At 52.2% G+C, this 19954-nt stretch overlaps 3 protein-coding genes and 1 long non-coding RNA gene across 8 annotated transcripts; 3 read left to right on the top strand and 1 right to left on the bottom strand.

Moving 5' to 3' along the window:
- Nucleotides 1-916: 916 nt before the first annotated feature.
- USP21 (ubiquitin specific peptidase 21) lies at nucleotides 917-7072 on the top strand. The gene is made up of 13 exons (XM_047784091.1): nucleotides 917-1117; nucleotides 1940-2560; nucleotides 3357-3416; nucleotides 3561-3681; nucleotides 3891-4002; nucleotides 4189-4344; nucleotides 4847-4911; nucleotides 5163-5266; nucleotides 5447-5533; nucleotides 5829-5907; nucleotides 6137-6244; nucleotides 6350-6464; nucleotides 6697-7072. The coding sequence occupies exons 2-13, from the start codon at nucleotides 1961-1963 to the stop codon at nucleotides 6785-6787; spliced, it is 1698 nt and encodes a 565-aa protein (XP_047640047.1). The 5' UTR covers nucleotides 917-1117; nucleotides 1940-1960; the 3' UTR covers nucleotides 6788-7072.
- Nucleotides 7073-7232: 160 nt separating this feature from the next.
- Nucleotides 7233-11659, top strand: PPOX (protoporphyrinogen oxidase). 5 transcript variants are annotated; one of them, XM_047784093.1, is made up of 13 exons: nucleotides 7233-7801; nucleotides 8243-8337; nucleotides 8470-8604; nucleotides 8740-8855; nucleotides 9044-9176; nucleotides 9451-9595; nucleotides 9705-9895; nucleotides 10372-10432; nucleotides 10617-10735; nucleotides 10813-10923; nucleotides 11024-11173; nucleotides 11319-11361; nucleotides 11441-11659. In XM_047784093.1, the coding sequence occupies exons 2-13, from the start codon at nucleotides 8251-8253 to the stop codon at nucleotides 11581-11583; spliced, it is 1434 nt and encodes a 477-aa protein (XP_047640049.1). In that variant the 5' UTR covers nucleotides 7233-7801; nucleotides 8243-8250; the 3' UTR covers nucleotides 11584-11659. The 5 variants fall into 5 exon arrangements, with proteins under 5 accessions (XP_047640049.1, XP_047640050.1, XP_047640048.1 ...); XM_047784094.1 differs by lacking the exon at nucleotides 7233-7801 and adding an exon at nucleotides 7818-7943; XM_047784092.1 differs by lacking the exon at nucleotides 7233-7801 and adding an exon at nucleotides 7818-8074.
- Nucleotides 11660-11755: 96 nt separating this feature from the next.
- B4GALT3 (beta-1,4-galactosyltransferase 3) lies at nucleotides 11756-16828 on the bottom strand. The gene is made up of 7 exons (XM_047784097.1): nucleotides 16689-16828; nucleotides 16061-16335; nucleotides 15277-15512; nucleotides 14209-14399; nucleotides 13972-14094; nucleotides 12680-12784; nucleotides 11756-12545 (listed from the first exon to the last, which is right to left on the bottom strand). Exons 2-7 carry the CDS (start codon nucleotides 16320-16322, stop codon nucleotides 12272-12274), a joined length of 1191 nt encoding a protein of 396 aa, XP_047640053.1. The 5' UTR covers nucleotides 16323-16335; nucleotides 16689-16828; the 3' UTR covers nucleotides 11756-12271.
- On the top strand, nucleotides 16792-18702 carry LOC125129430 (uncharacterized). The gene is made up of 2 exons (XR_007135474.1): nucleotides 16792-16931; nucleotides 17923-18702. It is a non-coding gene; the product is annotated as an uncharacterized LOC125129430 (long non-coding RNA).
- The last annotated feature ends 1252 nt before the right edge of the window (nucleotides 18703-19954 follow it).

Genomic DNA, 19954 nt, shown 5'->3' with positions numbered 1-19954 from the left:
TGCTCTCCCTGCTGCTGAGATCTGCTCTTGTCCTTTAGCAGGAAGCCTACAGGATGGCTGAGGACTGCGTTTGCCAAGGCAGCATTCCCCAACTTCCAGGGATCTTCTCATCCCTGTGTGGATACTTCTCCACTGGTCAGTGGACAGACTTGTATTAGGGCCACATGATGGGGAATAGGATTCTGTACTTTTTTTTTTTTTTTTGTCTTTTTGCCTTTCCTAGGGCCGCTCCAGCAGCATATGGAGGTTCCCAGGCTAGGGGTCTAATCGGAGCTGTAGCCTCCGGCCTACACCACAGCCATAGCAACTCAGGATCCGAGACGCGTCTGTGACCTACATCACAGCTCACTGCAACGCCAGATCCTTAACCCACTGAGCAAGGCCAGGGATTGAACCCACAACCTCATGGTTCCTAGTCGGATTCGTTTCTGATGCACCACGATGGGAACTCCTGGACTCTAGAGAGCTGCTTTGGAGCAATTGTTTAAAGACAACTTGGGGACTTCCCTCCTGGCTCAGCAGAAACAAATCTTACTAGCATCCATGAGGATGCAAGTTGATCCCTGCCTTCCCTCAGTGGGTTAAGTATCCCGCGTTGCTGTGAGCTGAGGTGTAGGTCGAAGACACGGCTGAGATCTGATGTGGCTGTGGCATAGGCCAGCAGCTACAGCTCTGATTCAGCCCTTAGCCTGGGAACCTCCATATGCCCCAGTGCCGCCCTAAAAAAGCAAAAATAAATAAATAAATACATAAATAAATACATAAATAAATGCAATTTGGGGCTGAGCTGGGAACCCAGGAGTCCTAAAGTTGGCTGTGTTTCCATGGTGTCGGTGGCGGAGCCGAGGGGGCGGGTTCACGCAAGCGCCGAGGAAGGAGGTGGGTGGGTTCTGAGTGTGGGTGCGCAAGCGCTCTGAGAGACAGTGAAGCCGGCGGCCGGTGCCCGGGCGGGACCAAGAAAGATGGCGGCGGCCCCTGCGGCGGGAGAGACCTGGGCAACAGCTGCGGCTAAAGCTGCAGCCAGGCCCGTGGGGGTGCTGCACGCGGGTAGTAGGGGGTGGCCCTGAGCTGGGGCCTGGCCCCGGCTGGCCTCCCCCGCCGTCTTACCCGGGGACAGGTACGGTCCGGGACATTATGGCGTGGGGGTTGCCGAGGGAAGACTGCTCCCAGACCTGGGAGATCGCCCTCTACAAAGGCAGAGCCGCAGAGGGCCCTGCAGGCCTGGGAGAACTGGGCTGGCGGGACCAGCATCCGTGGATCTTGGAGAATACGCCGTTGGACCCCGTAGCCAATCAGCAGCCTTGGCCTTTCTGCCCTCGAGGGGGGCGGACCCGGTTGATGCTGGCTGTGGTGGGAGAGGTGCAGAGATTAGAGGTCAGGGAGTTGTTCGTCCTCCCTCCTCGCCGCTACCCCTGAGCCCCAATACCACTTTGGAGCTCAGAGGTGGGGGAGGGAGTGATTGACAAGTCACTCTTTTAGTCTGCTTCGTTTGCAGCCTGGAGGGGCTGGAATCTGAGGATGGAATGCAGTCCTTTGGGCTCTTATACTTGCATCCACACCCCTCTTTGACCAGAGGTCCCAAGTGACCCAGGGCGCATCCCACTTGACTAGCTAGGAATGCGGGACCCTCATGAGTATTTAGATTATGAAGACAGCAGAGATAGGAACTATCTGTTGTTGGCTCTCTCATATCCTGCAGGAAGAGAGTGAGGAATGTGGAAAGAGTCAAAGCCCTGGCTTGCTATATTCATTCATTCGTTCATTTACTCAGTGCATGTTAAGTATTTACTTTATGCCAAACACTATGCTAGGTATTGGGGATACAATGCTTGATATGATGGACATGGTTCCTGACCTCCATGTATGTAGAAGCTGGTATGGTAGACTAGGTTCCCTCCTTCCTCCCTTTTCAAATGCTGACCCTCTCTTCTCCTCCCAGGTCCAGCCTGTGGTGTCCACAATGCCCCAGGCTTCTGAGCACCGCCTGGGACGGACCCGAGAGCCACCTCTTAATGTCCAGCCCCGAGTGGGATCCAAGCTACCATTTGCTCCCAGGGCCCGAAGCAAGGAGCGCCGAAACCCAGCCCCTGGGCCGAATCCCATGTTAAGACCTCTGCCTCCCAGGCCAGGTCCCCCTGAGGAACGTCTCAAGAAACTGGAGCTGGGACGGGGACGAACCTCAGGCCCTCGTCCCAGAGGCCCACTTCGGGCAGATCATGGAGTTCCCTTGCCTGGCTCACCACCCCCAACTGTGGCTCTGCCTCTCCCATCCAGGACCAACCTAGCCCGTTCCAAGTCTGTGAGCAGTGGGGACTTGCGTCCAATGGGGATTGCCTTGGGAGGGCACCGTGGCACCGGAGAGCTAGGGGCTGCACTGAGCCGCTTGGCTCTCCGGCCTGAGCCACCCACTTTGAGACGCAGCACCTCTCTCCGCCGCCTCGGGGGCTTTCCTGGGCCACCCACCTTGCTCAGCATACGGACAGAGCCCCCTACTTCCCATGGTTCCTTCCACGTGATATCTGCCCGGCCCTCTGAGCCATTCTACTCCGATGACAAGATGGTGAGGACTTGCCAGCACACATGGCCTTCCATGCTCATGTTCCTTCATGCTTCCAGCTTTCTTGCCATCATGTGGCTTTTCTTTCCCCCTTTTTCCCCAGGTTCATTTTTTTAACCCTTTGTTACAGCAGTTTGGACTCTCCCTTACTTAAGTGCCCTCGAGCCTCATAGACCCTTTTCAGGGTTGTCTGTGACTCTCCAGCAGGGTGTGCCATTTCATTCCCCAAGGAATTAACTCAACCATTTGGAATTCTTTGGGTCCCCAGGCCCTTACTTCCCCTTTCTGTACCTTCTCTCCTAGGATGCTACCTAAGTCTAATTAATCTCTGGAGCTGAAGAGGGGCGGGTTCAGAACATCTTAGCTAATGTGGTTGCCCATTTCCCGAGCTGAGTGAGCTAGGCTGAGTGCAGTTGGAGCCTTCAGGAGAGGGTGCAGGAAGGGGCCACGGGTGCAGGAGGGGGCCTTGGGGGTAGCAAGGTGGGGGTGGGGAGCAGCTGGGCAACCATGCCAGTGCTTGGGGAGTTGCCCCAGGAGCTGCATCGCCGGCTAGCTGGGCAGAGGAGTAAGTGGGCAACAGGTGGGACAGCCATGGCTGAGTCTGTGGTACACTCAGCTGTGATGGGCTTACTGCTCATGGCCAGTGAGGTAGGGAGACCCCAATACCCAGTGAGGGAAAGAGTGTAGCGTTTGGGGGTGAAGGATGGGGTGGGGGAGGCAGTGGACAGCATGCTGTCAAAAGGATTAAAGTGCCAGGTGGGATGTATGGGAACCTGCTGACTGATCTCTGACCTTCCAGGCTCATCACACGTTGCTTCTGGGCTCTGGTCATGTTGGTCTCCGAAATCTGGGGAACACGGTGAGAGCCATTCTCCTGTCCTTCCTAATAGGAATGTGAACTGGTACTGGGGACAGGCATGGGGAAGGAGGGCACTGAAGTTCTCCCAGGGTTTCCTAGGCACTGGTTTGGAGAGATAATGGCAATGTCTCTGCTGCTCTCCAGTGCTTCCTGAATGCTGTGCTACAGTGTTTGAGCAGCACTCGGCCTCTTCGGGACTTCTGTCTGCGAAGGGACTTCCGGCAAGAGGTTCCTGGAGGGGGCCGAGCCCAAGAGCTTACTGAAGGTGGGGCAACAACTCCTGCTTCCTCCTTTCAAATCCTTTTTTTCCCAACCCATTGTAGGTCCATCTGCCAGTGTTGGTGGCCCCAACCCTGAAAGCCAGCAGTTTTGTCTTTTTCACAGTGCCTGCTTTCCTAGAGTTGTTTTCCACCCTCTTGCTACCCTCTTCCAGTCGTTAACCTTTGTTTCCCTTCCCCACTCCCACCCTAATAGCCTTTGCAGATGTGATTGGTGCCCTGTGGCACCCTGACTCCTGTGAAGCTGTGAATCCTACTCGATTCCGAGCTGTCTTCCAGAAATACGTTCCCTCCTTCTCTGGATACAGGTGGGAGAACTGGAGGGTATGGGATTTCTCTCAGCCCATGTCTGGGGGTAGGGCCAAGCAGGGGCCCTGGCAGCATCATTCTGAGCCTTGAGCTCTATCTAGGAAGTGGGGTCAGATGTCTGGGCACGGGTTAGTGACTGTGGACTGGGCAGGGGTCAGTTGCCCATGCTCTTTGTCTGGCTGCAGCCAGCAGGATGCCCAAGAGTTTCTGAAGCTCCTCATGGAGCGGCTACACCTAGAAATCAACCGACGAGGCCGCCGGGCTCCACCAATCCTGGCCAGTAGTCCAGCTCCCTCCCCACCCCGCCGAGGAGGGGCGCTGCTGGAAGAACCTGAGTTAAGGTAAGGTCGTGCCCCCTTTCTCTTGCCCGTAGTTTATTAACAGCATTCATCCTTCGCGGAAGCGAGCTAGTCAGGATTGAGGATGTAGAGTCCAAGGAAATGCTTAGCGTAGAATTTGATTTGAGAAGCAGTGCAGAAGTAGGAAGAAGGCAGGAGGAGGAGGGAGACTGAGGAGCACAGATGGAGGCAGAAGATAGTGCTGTGGCTGTTACCAGATTGACGGAGGAGGGGATAATTAATTTACAAGGTACATAGGGGTTTGAAGCCAGGTGGAGGAAGACGGCATGTTCTTCCCTTGTCTGTGTTCCTTTCTTTTCCTCTCACGTGGATTTCCCCGAAAAGTTCTCTGAAACGTTACTCGTTTGACTCTTCCTTGAAATTTTGAGAAGGAGCTGGGGTATGGGTGGGGTACAGGGCTCCGTGGATCATTTCAGTGGTGTTGGGGGTGCCCAGTGTTCCTGCTGTCTCATGGGTGCTCCCCACTTCCCTTGATCTGTGGTAGTGATGATGACCGAGCCAACCTAATGTGGAAGCGTTACCTGGAGCGAGAGGACAGCAAGATTGTGGGTATGGAACAAGACAAAGTGACGGGGGAAAATTCATGTGTGGGGGTGAAGACTTGGCAGAAAAAAATCAAGACCGTCGAGGGGTCTGGGAATAAGATGATGAAAATGTGGAAAAGTTAAGAGGGGGTTTGTGAGGAGAGTTGGCGGTGGGAAAGAAGGGTCAGGCAAAGGGGTGGGAAGCGATGGGAATGCCAGGAAGCATCTCGGGCATCCCACAGTGACTTTTTCTCCTGCCCCTTTGCTTCTATCTAGACCTGTTTGTGGGCCAGTTGAAAAGTTGTCTCAAGTGCCAGGCCTGTGGGTATCGCTCCACGACCTTCGAGGTTTTTTGTGACCTGTCCCTGCCCATCCCCAAGGTGGGATTCCAGAGGATTCCGGGGGTGGATGGGACATGGGTTCTGTGACCCAACCCTACCCACCCCCAGTGTGGGAGGGAACCATGTGTCTCTGGAGAAGAATCGAAGCTTGGGTTAATTGAGAAGAGTTGGAAAAGGAAATTCAGAACATGCTGACCCTTCACTCCCCTTTCCCCCCAGAAAGGATTTGCTGGGGGCAAGGTGTCTCTGCGGGATTGTTTCAGCCTTTTCACCAAGGAAGAAGAGCTAGAATCGGAGAATGCCCCAGTATGTGGAGGTTCACAAGGGATATAGTAAGGGTGGGATACCGGAGGCGGGGGAGGCTCCATGTGGGTAAAAGGGGTTGCATGATGCCTTAGTATGAGGAGTAACACTTATATGTAAAGATTTGCATAGGAGTGTTTTTCAGATATGTCCTGATCTGTCAGGGCAAAGGGCAGTGGCCCAGAGGACACAGAAGTAATAGGGAGCACAGTAAATTTATGTGTGAGTCAGAGTATTGGAAAAGCCAACTGAGGTGAGGAGCACATTAACCTTATAACATTATTTGACATTTATTCAGGTGTGTGACCGATGTCGGCAGAAAACACGAAGTACTAAAAAGTTGACAGTACAAAGATTCCCCCGAATCCTCGTGCTCCGTATCCTAATCTTCAAATTCTTATTTCTCCCATTCATTCTTTTTCCTCATTCTCCAAGTTTGCAGAGGCTGGACATTTGGGGATTCGGTTTGCCTTAGGAAAAGGCTGCCACTCCATCTTTCCCTCCTGTGCTCCCAGTGTGTGTTCAGGGAGGGGAGTAGACAACATTCAGTTCCCCAGCCCCCTCAGAGGCCCTCTGCCTCCCAAATTCTCCTTAACCAGAACTTAGATCTTAATCGATTTTCTGCCTCCCGAGGCTCCATTAAGAAAAGTTCAGTAGGTGTAGACTTCCCACTGCAGCGACTGAGCCTAGGGGACTTTGCCAGTGACAAAGCCGGTGAGTCTGGGAAGGAGGGTCCTGAGGAGTTCCATGAAGGGGAGGGAGAGAATGGGAGCAGGGCACAACTCTAACTATAGAATTTGGTCATCTCTAACCCTGAAGGAAGCCCCATATATCAGCTGTATGCCCTTTGCAACCACTCGGGCAGCGTCCACTATGGCCACTACACAGCCCTGTGCCGGTGCCAGACTGGTTGGCATGTCTACAATGACTCTCGGTGAGAACAGCCTCCTATTCAACTCCTGCCCCATTCCTGCTGCAGCCTTGACACCTTTCCCCAGTATGAAGAAGCCCCAGGAGACAGTGCCTACTGAAAGGAGATGTGGGCTTGGGGGGGTGGGGGCAGTGTCTTTCCTAAGCACCACCTGGATGCTGTGATGTTGATCTTGTGGGGAGGAGGGTCTATACAGGAAAGATCACACCTCCTTCCCCATCTTCCTTCTTCCTAGTGTCTCCCCTGTCAGTGAAAACCAGGTGGCATCCAGTGAGGGCTACGTGCTGTTCTACCAACTGATGCAGGAGCCACCCCGGTGCCTGTGACCTCCCCTTTAATCCCTGGCACCTGTGAAATCCTTTCAACACCCTTAAGCCCCAGGCTCCCCATTTACCTCAGAGACGTCTATTTTTGTGTCTTTTTAATCGGGGAGGGGGGAGGGGGTGGTTGTACCTCCTATTATTTTTTTTATTAAAAAGTACCCTTCCACCTGGAGGCTCCCTTGTCTCCCAGCCCCATGTACAGAGCTCTCTAGGCCCTGCCCGTGTACAGTCCCCACACCCTCTGCAGTCTCACTTTTTTGTGAATAAATTTATTAAGAAAAAAAATGATGTTCTTTGTATTTGTGCTTAGCGAGTGGAGATATAGAACTGGGCCGAATGGGTAGTTTTCCTGGCACTCAGTTCCCTTTCTAAACGATGGGGGGCGCTCGGAGCCGTGAGGCTGAGGGTGGGGATGGGGATGCAGGATCGGGACGCGTTGATGCCCAAGTTTGCCAAAGCAGTGAAGGTTTACATTGGGAGGAAATGAAGGCTGCAGGGAGGCCTGTATACAGAGTGCAGGCACTGGATCGACGGGGTTTGCCGGCGTAGGGGCCTGCCCCGCGAGAGCAAAGCACCCAAGGACCCCTGTTGACAAACACGGTACGTTGCCGGGGCGCCCTAGCTCCCGTAGGCCCAGGTTGTTGCTAACATCAAGGAGCTGTTTATGGAGCCACCTCCCGGAGGACCAGCCTCCAGTGTCCCTGTCTACTCTCCCTACAACCAAGACTCATGGGGACCTCCCTCCAGGGTTCCAACCCTAGCTGGACCTGGCAAACTTGAGCTGGGGAATGTTAACCAGGATTCTGCTCTTGCCGCTCCAGCCCTGAGGGGAGGGCAGTACCGAATATGGCCGCTCTCTCCAACCTGGCACCGAACCAGTTAACCTCCAGCTTCCCAGCCTTCTACAAGGGTTGCCCCGCCGCCTCTGAGGGAGGAGGAGGTGCTGCCGGTTCAGTGTTTTCATTGGTGAATGTGATCCGGGGCCTTCCAGAACCCACCAATCCGGGAGCAGGAAAGGTAAGGTTAGGATCGTGCCGCGAGAATAGTGTGGACGGAGAGTCGGAGAGGCCGAAAATCTTGGGGGCGGAGGCCGCGGACTGAAAACACTAGGCCTAGCGAGGGGTGGGAGAGAAAACGCGCCTCTTAGCCCTGGCGGCCAGTAGGTTCCCCCAGCTCTGTGCTGGCAGATAGCGTGGGTGTGGCCCTTATCCACTTCCCCGCGGAGCCGTCTGGGTGATGTCTTGAGACCTCTACCTCCTCCTCCCCTCATTTTTCTTGTCCCTCTCGTGGGTGAGTCCGAGGCCCAGGGCGGGGACCTCACAGTTCCACCACCCCATCCCCAAGCCCTTAGTTTCCCCTAAAGCAATGAACGACCGAGGATGGAATGCGGAACCCGCAGGGTGTCTGGAGAACAGGGTGCTTCTGGTCAGCCTGTTCATATCGCCTCCTCTACCCTAGGCTTCCCCATGGGCCGGACCGTGGTCGTGCTGGGTGGAGGCATCAGTGGCCTGGCCGCCAGTTACCATCTGAGCCGGGCCCCTTGTCCCCCCAAGGTGAGTGCCTCCACCGACCCGGAGGGAGCTTCCTTTAATATTCCTCTCCCATTTCCAGCACGAGGTAATGCGCTGCCCCTTTCGCCTCCTGATCCTTTACCTCGCTGCAGTGTGTTTCTGATTTGTCCCCAGGTGGTCTTGGTGGAGGGCAGCGAGCGCCTAGGCGGCTGGATCCGCTCAATACGAGGGCCAGATGGTGCTGTTTTTGAACTTGGACCTCGAGGGATTCGGCCTGCTGGAGCCCTGGGAGCCCGGACCCTGCTCATGGTGAGCGGCTTGTGGAACGCCTAGGAGAGGCTGCGGAGGGGCCTTCACTAGAGGGGAGTGTCAAGGGAAGGAAGTAGCTTTGGTGGTCAGTCATTTCCCTAGTTTCTTCTCTTCTTGGGTTCATGTGGAGAGCAGGTTTCTGAGCTTGGTTTGGACTCAGAAGTGTTACCTGTCCGGGGAGACCATCCAGCTTCCAAAAACAGGTTCCTGTATGTAAATGGTGCCCTGCACCCCCTGCCCTCTGGCTTCAGGTAACACTACCACCTCCTTACTGCCCTCCTTCTACTTTGCCCCCCCCCCCAAACCTCACATCTCATCCATTTCCTCACCTCCCAGTCTGTCAGCCCTCCCAGCTAAAGGGACCAAAGGAATGGAAATGACCTTCTGGAGCTGGGGTGGTAAATCAGAGCTTGCTTTTCACTATGGCTTCTCCATGCAGGGGGCTATTCTGCCGTTCACCTCCCTTCTCCAAACCTCTGTTTTGGGCTGGGCTGAGGGAGTTGACCACGCCTCGGGGCAAAGACCCTGATGAGAGTGTGCACAGTTTTGCCCAGCGTCGCCTTGGTCCTGAGGTAACACCACCCAGAAGCCCCCAATTCCTTTTCTCCTAAACCAGCCTTGGATTCCTGTACTCAGACCTACCACCTAGAGCCTTTTTTGTATCATCTGAAATTGACTTCTTCTCTTCAGGCCTCGAAGACCCAAAAACTCGGTGTTTCCATCCTTCTGTTACACCATGACTGCTTTCCAACTAAACCCCGCCCCGCCCCCAGTCCCTACCAGGCAGGGCAGTGGAAATTAGTACAGCTTATTCCTTGGCCTCTCAATCCCAGTCTCACCCTTAAGGTGGCGTCTCTAGCCATGGACAGTCTCTGCCGTGGAGTGTTTGCAGGCAACAGTCGCGAGCTCAGCATCAGGTCCTGCTTTCCCAGCCTCTTCCAGGCTGAACAAACCCATCGTTCCATATTACTGGGGCTGCTGATGGGGGCAGGTAAGGGCAGTGCTTGTTCAAGGGTTGACGATATTAAGGACTGCCAGAATGAGGGACTGGAGGCACAGGGTGCAATTTTAATGATTCTTCTCTGCTTCTTCCTCTGCAGGACGGAGTCCACAGCCAGACTCAGCACTTATTCGTCAGGCTCGGGCTGAACGCTGGAGCCAGTGGTCACTCCGTGGAGGACTGGAGACATTGCCCCAAGCCCTTAATGCCCACCTGACTAGTAGGGGTGTCAGTGTTCTCAGAGGCCAGCCAGTCTCTGGGCTCAGCCTCCAGGCAGAAGGGTGCTGGAAGGTAGGAGAGCTCCCTCAAGTGTAATGAACCTGTAAGTTAGTCTCCATCTCCATCTAAATGCTTTAGCTGGCAGGACTGGAGTTACTCCTTGTTTTCCTGCCTTAGAAGCTATTTTCCAGTTACTCTGTTTTCCTGCCTTAGAAGCCATTTAAATATGGGATACCCCATGTTCTTAGGCCTTATCTGTGGACCTTTGTTCAAGACCCACATGATCCAAATCTGCGGATGGAAGTAGTGCTTATATATAAGTGACTCACAGCTAGGGAAAAGAGTCACCCAGCTCCACTAGACATTCCAAAGTGGCCCACTGGCCTGTCTGGGCCACTTCCTGGAGTAATAAGGGGATGATTTTTGTGCTACTTAGTCGGTTCTTTATCCTGGGTCAGCACCCAGTCTCTGTCCTGCCACTTGGGTTCCTGGGAAACAGGCGACATTCCCATGATCTCTGTCTTTTAAATGTTTTCATATCCTCTCAGGTGTCTCTAGGGGACAGCAGCCTGGAGGCTGACCACATTATTAGTGCTGTTCCAGCTTCAGGTAATGGGGTAGGCGCCCTCCCCTTCTCCAACCATGGTGAGGCAAACTGCAGCTTGCTCCTGGGCCAGCAGGACCGTACCATGCCCCCGAACTGGTCATCCTGTGGGAATCTCATCCCAAGGAGGGTTGATGAAATTGTCGTGTGAAGGCCTCCTGAGGCAGGCCTCTGCCTGCTCTCCTCCAGTGCTCAGCAAGCTGCTCCCTCCTGAGGCTGCACCTCTGGCTCATGCCCTGAGTACCATCAATGCTGTGTCTGTGGCTGTGGTGAACCTGCAGTACCAAGGAGCTCGTCTGCCTGTCCAGGTGTGACACAGAGGAAGGGGAGACAGAGTCTCAACTGGAATCCTTCCCTCCTGACCCACACTCTTCCTTTTCCTCAGGGATTTGGGCATTTGGTGCCATCCTCAGAAGACCCAGTCATCCTGGGAATCGTGTATGACTCAGTTGCTTTCCCTGAGCAGGATGGAAGCCCCTCTGGCCTCAGAGTGACTGTGAGAGAAGGCAGCTTTGCTTAGTGGGCATTTCCAAAGGGCTCCTCTGTGCCCCATCGTAGGTAAGGCCAGGCTGGTCAGTGCCATATTCCTTCCTTAGGTGATGCTGGGAGGTTCCTGGTTACAGACACTAGAAGCCAGAAGCTGTGTCTTATCCCAGGAGCTGTTCCAACAGGAGGCAGAGAAAGCAGTTGCCACACAGTTAGGTTTAAAGGAGCCACCAAGTCACTGCTTGGTCCATCTACACAAGGTGAGTTGGTAACATAAGGTAAGCATTTCTCAGCTATCCACTGAAGGCCTTGGAGACAGGGACTGGTGTATATGTCATTGTCTACCCAGGCCTGGGACATTGATAATAATCTTCTCCCTGTATCCATCCCCTCTTCTCTCCCCAGAACTGTATCCCCCAGTATACATTAGGCCACTGGCAAAAACTGCGTAAGTTGGGAAAGCAGCTGGGCTGAGGAGAACCATGGAAATAGACCCCCCAGCTATAACATATATCTTTTCCTTCCAGAGTCAGCTACCCAATACCTGGCTGCTCAGAAGCTGCCCTTGACTCTGGCTGGAGCCTCCTATGAGGGGGTTGCTGTCAATGACTGCATAGAGAGTGGGCGCCAGGCAGCAGCCCGGGTCCTGGGCACAGAGTCGAATATTTGATCCTCAATTTCCACCTCTTCCTGCCCCAGCTGGCAGGGATTCTCTCACCTGCAAAAATTAAAGTTGCTGCAGCGTGGCTTGGTCTGGCTGTTCTGTCACCTATGGGTATAAGGTGGGGAGAGGTGAACAGAGACAGGCAAAGGGTGCCTGGGATGCAGAAAGCAGGAGCAGAGGCGAGACAAAGTCCTTTATTAGAAAATATATCAAAATCCCAGGCCCCTGAGCCAGGTCCAGAAGAGGGAGCTACTCCAGCACTGGATGAAATACCCAAGGAGGGGCTTCCTTCAAACACACTTCCTGGGAACCATAAATAGAATAAATATTCACAGAGGTCCCGGGAGAAGCCAGATCGCTCTTCTCTCCATGGAAGAGGAAGGGATTTGGGGTCCAGCCCTGCTCCTGCCTATGGGCAGGGGACTCCCAGGAGTCGTCACATAAAATCATGACATCAAGGATTCACAGTCATAAGCCCTGGCAGGTGACCCAAGAAAGGGGGACCCCTAGGGCTAGAGGAGCCCAGCTCCAGTCCAGCAGTGAGGAGAGGCCCCTGCCCCCAGCACAGTACTGGAGTTAGTCCCCCCACATCCCTCTAAAAGCAGTGAGGAGCTGAGGGTGGGGAGAATACAACCCCTCTGATTCGGTTTCGTGATTAAGGTGGGCAAGATACACTTTCATGATTAAAGAGGAGTCATTGTGAACCGTGGGGAGCTGTGTGGTTGGCAGTAGGCAGAGGGCCAGGCCTGGCTGGGGGCCGGCGCTGCAGCATCTCTTGACGGAAAGCCTGGGAGGAGCCAGGTGGGTAACGGGGACCAGTGGGAGTCCGGGGACCCCGAGGGTCAGTTCCAATGTCTGCTGTGATGTTCGTATAGAGAGGGCCCAGCTCTCGAGCCAGCAATCGGTATGTCAGTGAGTTCATCCCATCTTGTGTCCAGGAATTCTGAGTACGGACCAGGAGGTCAAATCTGAGGGTTAGAGATTGCAGACTAAGACCCAGAAAGGAACAGCCAGGAATCTAGGAACCTTTAGGAGCTGTCTGGCTCGGGTGAGGAACCCTGAGGATCCAGTAACAATTCCCAGGCGGTTCCTCCCTTCCTACCTGTGGGGATTTTCCTCGTTGCCCTTATCTCCTCGGTGCTTCACCATCTTATAGTGTCCCACAGATGTGGGGGGGCGAGAGATCTTCATCCCAGCGAGGCGTACCCTATGGGAAAAGTGAGGGGGCACCTTGAAGGATCCAGAGCAGAAGAAAGATGCTGATAGCTGAGCAAGAAGAGCTAAGGCCAGCAAGGAAGGAATTGCATGTTTCTATACACAAAGAATAGCTATTCCTAGCCAAGCAAAAAAGTGCCCAATACTGAAAGGGGAAAGTCAAACAGAAAGAAGTAAATGGATGAAGAGAATGTAAAAGCTGGATGTATCCAAATCCTCAGGGCCTAGTGCCAGGCACCATGGGGCCTTTAAACAATTAGCAGAGGTAGGTTTGTACTTCCCACCATTATTTCCTAAATGGCTTCCAGAAGCTGCCCTTGCTGTCTGGAAAGGACAGGGAGAGGAGTCTTTTTGTCAAAAGGATAGGCCAAGACTGGGAGGCACAGACCCAAGCTCAGCAATTATTTAGATTGGTGGCTGAGCTGCCTCAACTCCTCTGTCTCATCCCCCCAACCCTCCACCATCACTGTTAGGAAAGGTGGAACCAAGTAATCAGGACCTGGAAAGAAAGAAACTCCAAGTCTGACACACAGAAGCAAGACATGAAGGTGGTCTGGGAAGATACTGAAAGAACACATACATTTAGAAACTGCTGGGTGCTTTACGTACATACAGAGGACAAGAATTCATAGAGAAGTCATCCCAGTGGACAAAGGGAAAGGAGAGGCAATGGGTCCAGCACATCAAGCCCAAACAGTTACACCACAGATAGGAAACTGGGTCAGCTGAGGCTGAAGGTCAAAATGTTTCACATGCGAAAAATGAGTTGACACCATGCCAATGGCACAGGCCTTTTTGTTCGTTCTTTCTTTTCAAGTGTCTGTGGGCTATGTGGAGCAGAGCCGCTCCTCTCCCAGCCCCACAGGAAGTGGTTTGGATGTAACCCTAGCAGAGGCAGGACTAACTCTTTAGGCCCCTTTCCAGCTCTGGAATCCCATGATACTAGAGCTTATTGATTTTTTTCTTCTCTCCCAGGACCATAACTAATCAGATGGAGGAGACTTAAAGATAACAGAATGGGAAGCAGCATGCAAAGCCTGACCTGGGTGGACTGAAAAGACTAAGCGAGAGGAATAGGCACAGTGCAGGACCAGGCAGCTAAAGGTCAGTGTCAGAGGGCTATGGCTAGGGGAAGTCTCAGAGGACAGATCCAGGCTGGGGTAAGGGAGGAAGTCTGACCTGGTAGCAATGTCATCATCCTCACCACCCCAGCCCCAGTATTCATTGGGGAAGCCATTCATCTTCAGGTACTGGTCAGGAGTGAGCGCCGAGACCCCTCCAAAGTACTGGGGGTACGGGAGGCTGGAGAGAGAAAGATCTTTGGATTCCACAAGTCTTCCCACTATCCCCCTGGTTCTCTTTTCTTCCACTAGATAGTGGGATTCCCTGCTTCCAGTACCCTCTCATGCCTTCTACCTGTATCCAAACTTGTTCATGGCAACAGCAACATGTCGGGGTCCTCGGGGGTCACACACATACAGGTTGTGGTCATTCTCTGGCAGTAGGTCCACATCATGCAAGAACAGGCAGTCCCATTCTTCATCACGCAGGGCCTCCCGCACCCCAACATTCAGCAGCTTTGCCCTATTAAATGTTCCATTTCCAGCCTGGAAGATAATGGAGGAGGATTAAACTATGTCTGTAGGGAGCAGGAAGATGCATAAAAGGGGAAAAGGGAAATCAAAGTGGGATGTGGAACAAGGAGAATGGCAAGAAAGATAACTTCTTTGTTTTTTTCATTCAACAAACATTTTCTTGAGCATCAGTATGTGCCTGACACATGCTACTATTTAGCATGTAATCCTGGCAACCAACAACATGAAACAGGTGGTATATTAGTTATCACTCTTTGCCTCATTTTAGGAGGTTAGGTATCTTGCTCCAGGTTCCATGTGGAACATATGGCAGAACTAGAATTTTAGCCCAAAGCTATCCAACTCTAAATTTGGACAATTCTAAATTCAACAAAGGGAAGATCACAGAAGATTATAGGACAGGAAAAGTCCTATAATCCTATAGTCCTTAAGGAAAAGTATGGAGCTACATGTTGGCAGAGGAGTGCCAGCTCCTTTCCCACATTCAAAAACCTGACTCTCTTGGAGTTCCCTTCGTGGCTCAGTATTTAATGATCCCAAGTAGGACCCATGACAATGCAGATTCAATCCCTGGCCTTGCTCAGTGGGTTAAGGATCCAGCATTGCCGTGAGCTGTGGTGTAGGTTGCTGACGCAGCTCAGATCCAGTGTTACTGTGGTTGTGGTGTAAGCCAGCAGCTGCAGCTGCAATTCAACCCCTAGCCTGGGAACTTCCATATGCCACAGGTGTAGCCCTAAAAAGCAAAAAAAAAAAAAGAAAAAAAAAGAAAGAAAAGAGAAAAAAAAAGAAAGCTGGCCTTTTAAAAATTATTTCATTATATGAGAATGGAATGGAATTTACTTGAGGCTTCCCTATAAGAAAGGTAGGGTGGTGTGGGAATTGGGGGTACCTGGTGGATGACATAGATGCCATAAGCAAGCTGCTGACGCTGCAGGAACGGGTGCAGGTGGTACAGCAGCAGGCGCAGGTGCTGCTCTCGGGCACGGTGGGGCACAATTATGGCTGTTCGGGACCGGGCCTCACACCCTGCAGGGCGGTACCGGCCCCCCGGTTCCACCCGGGGATTCCTCTCCATAATCTCTACCAGCGACGGCACTGGGCTAAAGGACACGGACACGGGACCCACTGTTGGGAAAAAATGGCAAGGTCAGGGATTAAAGTAACAAGGAGAACTGTCTGTCCCTGGCAGTCGGATTCTGGGGCTCAGCTCCCCCAAGGGCTCACTCACATTGTTTCACAAAGCCTTGAGCTCCCCATCACTGGGACAGCTTTGTAATATCTGGAAGGTGAGGACTCCTTACCTACTTTACCTTCTTATTTCAGGGGTCTATAACTCTCTTCTGCCTCACAAAGTTGGAAACTTACAGTTTGGGGATGGAGAGAACAGGACTTCCAACTAACTAGCTAAACAGGCAGGGGTTGTCTACAAAAGAAACAATCCTAGCCCGAGGCAGGAAGAGCCCATAAACAGGCAAGCAATGGAAAGCTGTGGCTCAACCCAAGAGCCCCGGTGAAACTCCAAATTCAGAGTCCATTCTATCTCACCTCATCCCACCTTCCAATTACATGATCCTCCTGTTCCAGGACCCACTCCTGCCATCCTATGCCTGTCCAAGCCTCCCCATCCCCACACCTTGGTCCTCCCTTTGCTTCAGCCTTGCTTCTGCACTCACCTAAGAGAGGGGATCGTTCTGGACAGTAGGGCAGACCTTGAGGTGCTGGAGGGCCCCCTGGGGCAACAGGGGCCCCATGCAGGTGACTGAGGTTACTGTAGACATCGTGGGGATGAGAATAGTCAAAAGTTGGCTCCTGCTCTCGGCCAAATAGGGCACTGAGGCTTCGGAAGCCTCCCAGCGACAGGTACATCATGACAGCCAGCTGGGAGCCCACAAGCAGGGCCAGTGTGCAGGGCCGCTCCAGCAGCCTCCGCAACATCCTGGGTTGAGGTCTGGAGAGAGGGGAGAGTTCCAGGGCAAGCAGGAAAAGAGCAAGCCAGCAGAGAAATCATCGGGTAGGCATAAAGGTGGTGCCAGGGGTAAAGACGAAAAAGAGGCAAAAAACAAAGTCACAGAAGGAAGCACACAAGTGTATGGAAAGAAACAGTATGTAACCACCAGCAGCCCTACCACCTGTTACTTCCAGCCCCAGTTTCACTTTCCTCCACCCCTTCCTCAAGCCACTCCTACCACCAACTCTCAGTCCCCACCCCCAAGAATGCTTACCTCATTCGTGTCCCAAAGCCATTTCAGAAGACTCTGGAGAACCTCCCTTCCAATTTAGAGAGGGGAGAGATAGACTCACCTAGGTTCAAGCGGTCTTCTTCGGGATCATTGGGGCTCCAGGGGGTCCCGGGGGAGCAGAGATGTGAGGCATTATATAAAATTGGAAATATCACAGAGGACAGAGAAAGGCTCCATCCAGCACTCCAACAGCGATCTTGGGACCAGCTGGAACAGAAGTGGTCAAGGATAGCCAGCCACCCGCAGAGCGGCAGAGATCAGGATCTGGGTGAAGCCGGTTTCCCAGCTGGGGAAGCGAGAGAAGGTAGTTGGAGAGAAAAGGGGAGGAGCAGGGGATGCTAGGTTCGCGGCCTCTTCAGCGGTAGCCCTATGGTGTGTCAGATTCACTCCTTACTTAACCATCCCCCATCCCAACAGGACCAACCAGTTTGAGGAGTGGGGACAGGGCAGCTATTGGAGACATTACTTTCACTAGGGGGTGAGGCAGTTATAACAAGGACTGTGGAATGGCCTCAAGAGAACCCAGGGAGGCGGAGGAAACTCGCTCCTTTCCGTTCTCCACGTTTCTGGGAGCTAGCTCCGCAGGTGTAGAGAGCGTGACCACCTGGGAGCTGCAAGCAAACAACCCCGGAGCGCGGCGGCGAGTAGGATGGGGGTGGCGTCCTCTACCTTCTCTTACATTTACCGGGTCCTAGCGGGGGTGGGGATCAGGATTACGGGTGAAATGAGACAAGGAGAGGGAGGGCTGGGCAGAACCTGTCAGAGGTACCTGGGCTAGATCACCGAGAGGGGCGTGGTCAGTGCTCTACGGAAGGTTACAGTTGCCTTCTCTCGGAGCACCCTCATCCCACCCCAACCTCCCCTTGTGTTTGCGCTACCTTGCAATGTGAGCCCACCGGCCTCTGTCCACACTTGCACCCAGGTTCCCTCCCTGCTCAAGATTGTCTCCAGCCATTATCCAAAACTTCTCACCTTCCCAATCTCCCGAAGCTTTCTCTCGGGCCTCTCACCCCACCATCCCCCAGCCCACCTACCTGGCTTTCTGCTTCCCGTCGTCACTGCCACCCCGACAGCCGGGCAAGAATCGCTGGAGCCATCTTGGAAGCGGGCGCTACGGGGGCTGGACCTCGCGTCACGGGGCGGGGCCTCGGGTGGAGCCGCCCAGGCGGGCGGATCGCTGGGTCTGTGGACAGCGCGGCCGGAATGAGGCTCGCCAAGGGCTCGACCCCATAGGAACGCGGGCACTTATCCCCACCCGACCGACTCCTAGTGGAGTTCTGTTTTCTACCCCTCAGACTTGTTAAAACATCAGGTCAAACCAGAACCTTCCTCGGGCCGAGACTGACCGACAGGGTGATACACCCGAAGACCTATTCCCCCTTGCTGGACTGAACACCTTTCCCAGTGTGTCTTCCTCCGCAACGTACTGCCGCTTACTGTCAAAATTGTTTCTCTCTCAGGATACAATGTTGCAGACTGCTGTGCTCTGGCGCATTTTTGTATCCCCAAGATGTCCCGCAGGCCTTGAAATAGAAGTGGTTAATAAAACAAGGAAATATCGAGTGTGAATGGAAGGGCCTCGTCTGCTTTAATGTAAAAATATTTCCCCATGTATTAGACTAAAATGCACGCTCCACTGATAAGCAATAATGTTTATCTTGTGTTTTCTACTACTCCCTTAGCATACTGTGCTCCTGAGAAGAAGATGTTCACACTGAGGAAACTTGAATATCTCAGTGTCTGCCTCAAAAATCTCATGGTCTTGTGTGTCTGTGTGTGTGGGGGGGGGAGTGTAATCAGTATTGTGTGATAAATGTGATAGTCCAGAAGTTGCACCTCATTCACAAGTTGAGGTTTGGGAAAGATTTCCCAGAAGAAGTGATGGCTAATGGGAGACCTGAAGGACTGACTGGTTTATAGCACATCCTTCTGCTTTGTAAGATTTTGTTTCCATGCAGCTGTTTTGTAACTGTGTAGGTACACATGCAAATTCTGTCCTGTCTGATAGAGGTTCATTTGCAGCAGTTATAACATCTGCTAGTTTCCTCATGAGTTAAATAAAATCTTTAACAGGTGTTCGTTTTTACATGTGGATTGAAAAGCTCTCTCCCTGATCAAACTTAGGCTCCTCTGAGCCCTCTTTTCCAACAGACCTCATCCTTAGGCCTATAGCCATTTGTAGCAAGAATCTTACTAAGTCAGTTTAGCAAGAATCTCCTCACCCTTGACTTTGTGATCATCCTGACCTGCCTTTAGCAAGAATTCTAAGTGGGTTTAGTAAGAATCTCCCTACCCTTGATGTATTTTTCCATCCACTGATTCATTCTGCTCCTTGGCTATAAATATCCACTTGCCCTTAATGTATTGGAGTTGAATTCAGTCTCTCTTTGATTGAGATAGTCTTGGCACCTATTGCAAGAGTCCTGAATAAAGTTCTCCTTACCATTTTAACAAGTGTCAGAATAATTTTTTCTTTAACAGGGGAAAGCCATAATTTTACCCTTTTCTGAAAACTTTCTTTTGACAGATGAATAGTGTTCTAGATAGAGGAAACCATAGTGCAAAAGTCTGGAAATGAGAAAGAAATTAGGGAGCTGGGAAAATTAAAAAATGAATCGGTAAGACTAAAGAATGGAGTGAGGGGAATGATGAGCCACGAGACTGAAGAGGTAAATAGGTGCTGGATAATGAAAGACTTCATAAACCATATTAAAAGAGACTGGGTTTTATCCTGAGGGTAAGAGGTTGGCATTAAAGCCCTCTAAACAGAGAGTGCTAGAATGAGAACTTTAGGATGTTCTAAAGATGTTCCAAGATGACTCCCAAAAATCTAATGTGGACCACTGAGTAGATAGTGACAACATTTAATGAGAAGCAAAACTTAGAAGAGGCACATTCAGAGGAAATGGTAGTGATGACAAATTAAACTTTGGACTTAATGAGTTTGAGATATTGTGGAGACTCAAAAGCAGATAATACTGGGTTTGAGTACAATGGCAGCTTTGAACCCACTGGCTTTGTGATGTTGAGCAGTACACTCCCTGGGTTTGATCTGTACAGTGAACCCATCTTAAGGGTTTTTGTGATAATTAGTGAAAACTGGGGGAAAAGGGCCAGCAGACAGCAGATACTCAATTCAACTGAATTTTGAGCACAGAGTAGGAGCCAAGAAAAGCCTTGATTTATTATTATTATTATTATTATTATCATTATTAAGGATCTCACGGTGTAGTGGAAAAGACAGACTTATACAGATAATTGAAATGTGGATGGATTTCCTGTCATGGCACAGCAGAGACAAATCCAACTAGGAACCATGAGGCTGCA

Source organism: Phacochoerus africanus, chromosome 6, assembly GCF_016906955.1.
Source record: "Phacochoerus africanus isolate WHEZ1 chromosome 6, ROS_Pafr_v1, whole genome shotgun sequence".
Taxonomy (NCBI): domain Eukaryota; kingdom Metazoa; phylum Chordata; class Mammalia; order Artiodactyla; family Suidae; genus Phacochoerus; species Phacochoerus africanus.
This window is presented reverse-complemented; position numbering and strand designations above follow the sequence as displayed.

Bases quoted from the DNA above. Each gene is read 5' to 3' on its own strand.
- USP21 (XM_047784091.1), top strand. From the start codon at position 1,961: ATGCCCCAGGCTTCTGAGCACCGCCTGGGACGGACCCGAGAGCCACCT. The intron at 4,003-4,188 runs GTGGGAGAACTG...GTCTGGCTGCAG, and splicing joins CCCTCCTTCTCTGGATACAG to CCAGCAGGATGCCCAAGAGT. The intron at 4,912-5,162 runs GTATGGAACAAG...GCTTCTATCTAG, and splicing joins AGAGGACAGCAAGATTGTGG to ACCTGTTTGTGGGCCAGTTG.
- B4GALT3 (XM_047784097.1), bottom strand. From the start codon at position 16,322: ATGTTGCGGAGGCTGCTGGAGCGGCCCTGCACACTGGCCCTGCTTGTG. The intron at 14,095-14,208 runs GTAGAAGGCATG...TTCTCTCTCCAG, and splicing joins ATGAACAAGTTTGGATACAG to CCTCCCGTACCCCCAGTACT. The intron at 12,546-12,679 runs GTAGGAAGGGAG...TCTAACCCTCAG, and splicing joins AACGAGGAAAATCCCCACAG to ATTTGACCTCCTGGTCCGTA.
- PPOX (XM_047784093.1), top strand. From the start codon at position 8,251: ATGGGCCGGACCGTGGTCGTGCTGGGTGGAGGCATCAGTGGCCTGGCC. The intron at 8,605-8,739 runs GTGAGCGGCTTG...TGTGGAGAGCAG, and splicing joins GAGCCCGGACCCTGCTCATG to GTTTCTGAGCTTGGTTTGGA. The intron at 10,736-10,812 runs GTGTGACACAGA...CCTTTTCCTCAG, and splicing joins GAGCTCGTCTGCCTGTCCAG to GGATTTGGGCATTTGGTGCC.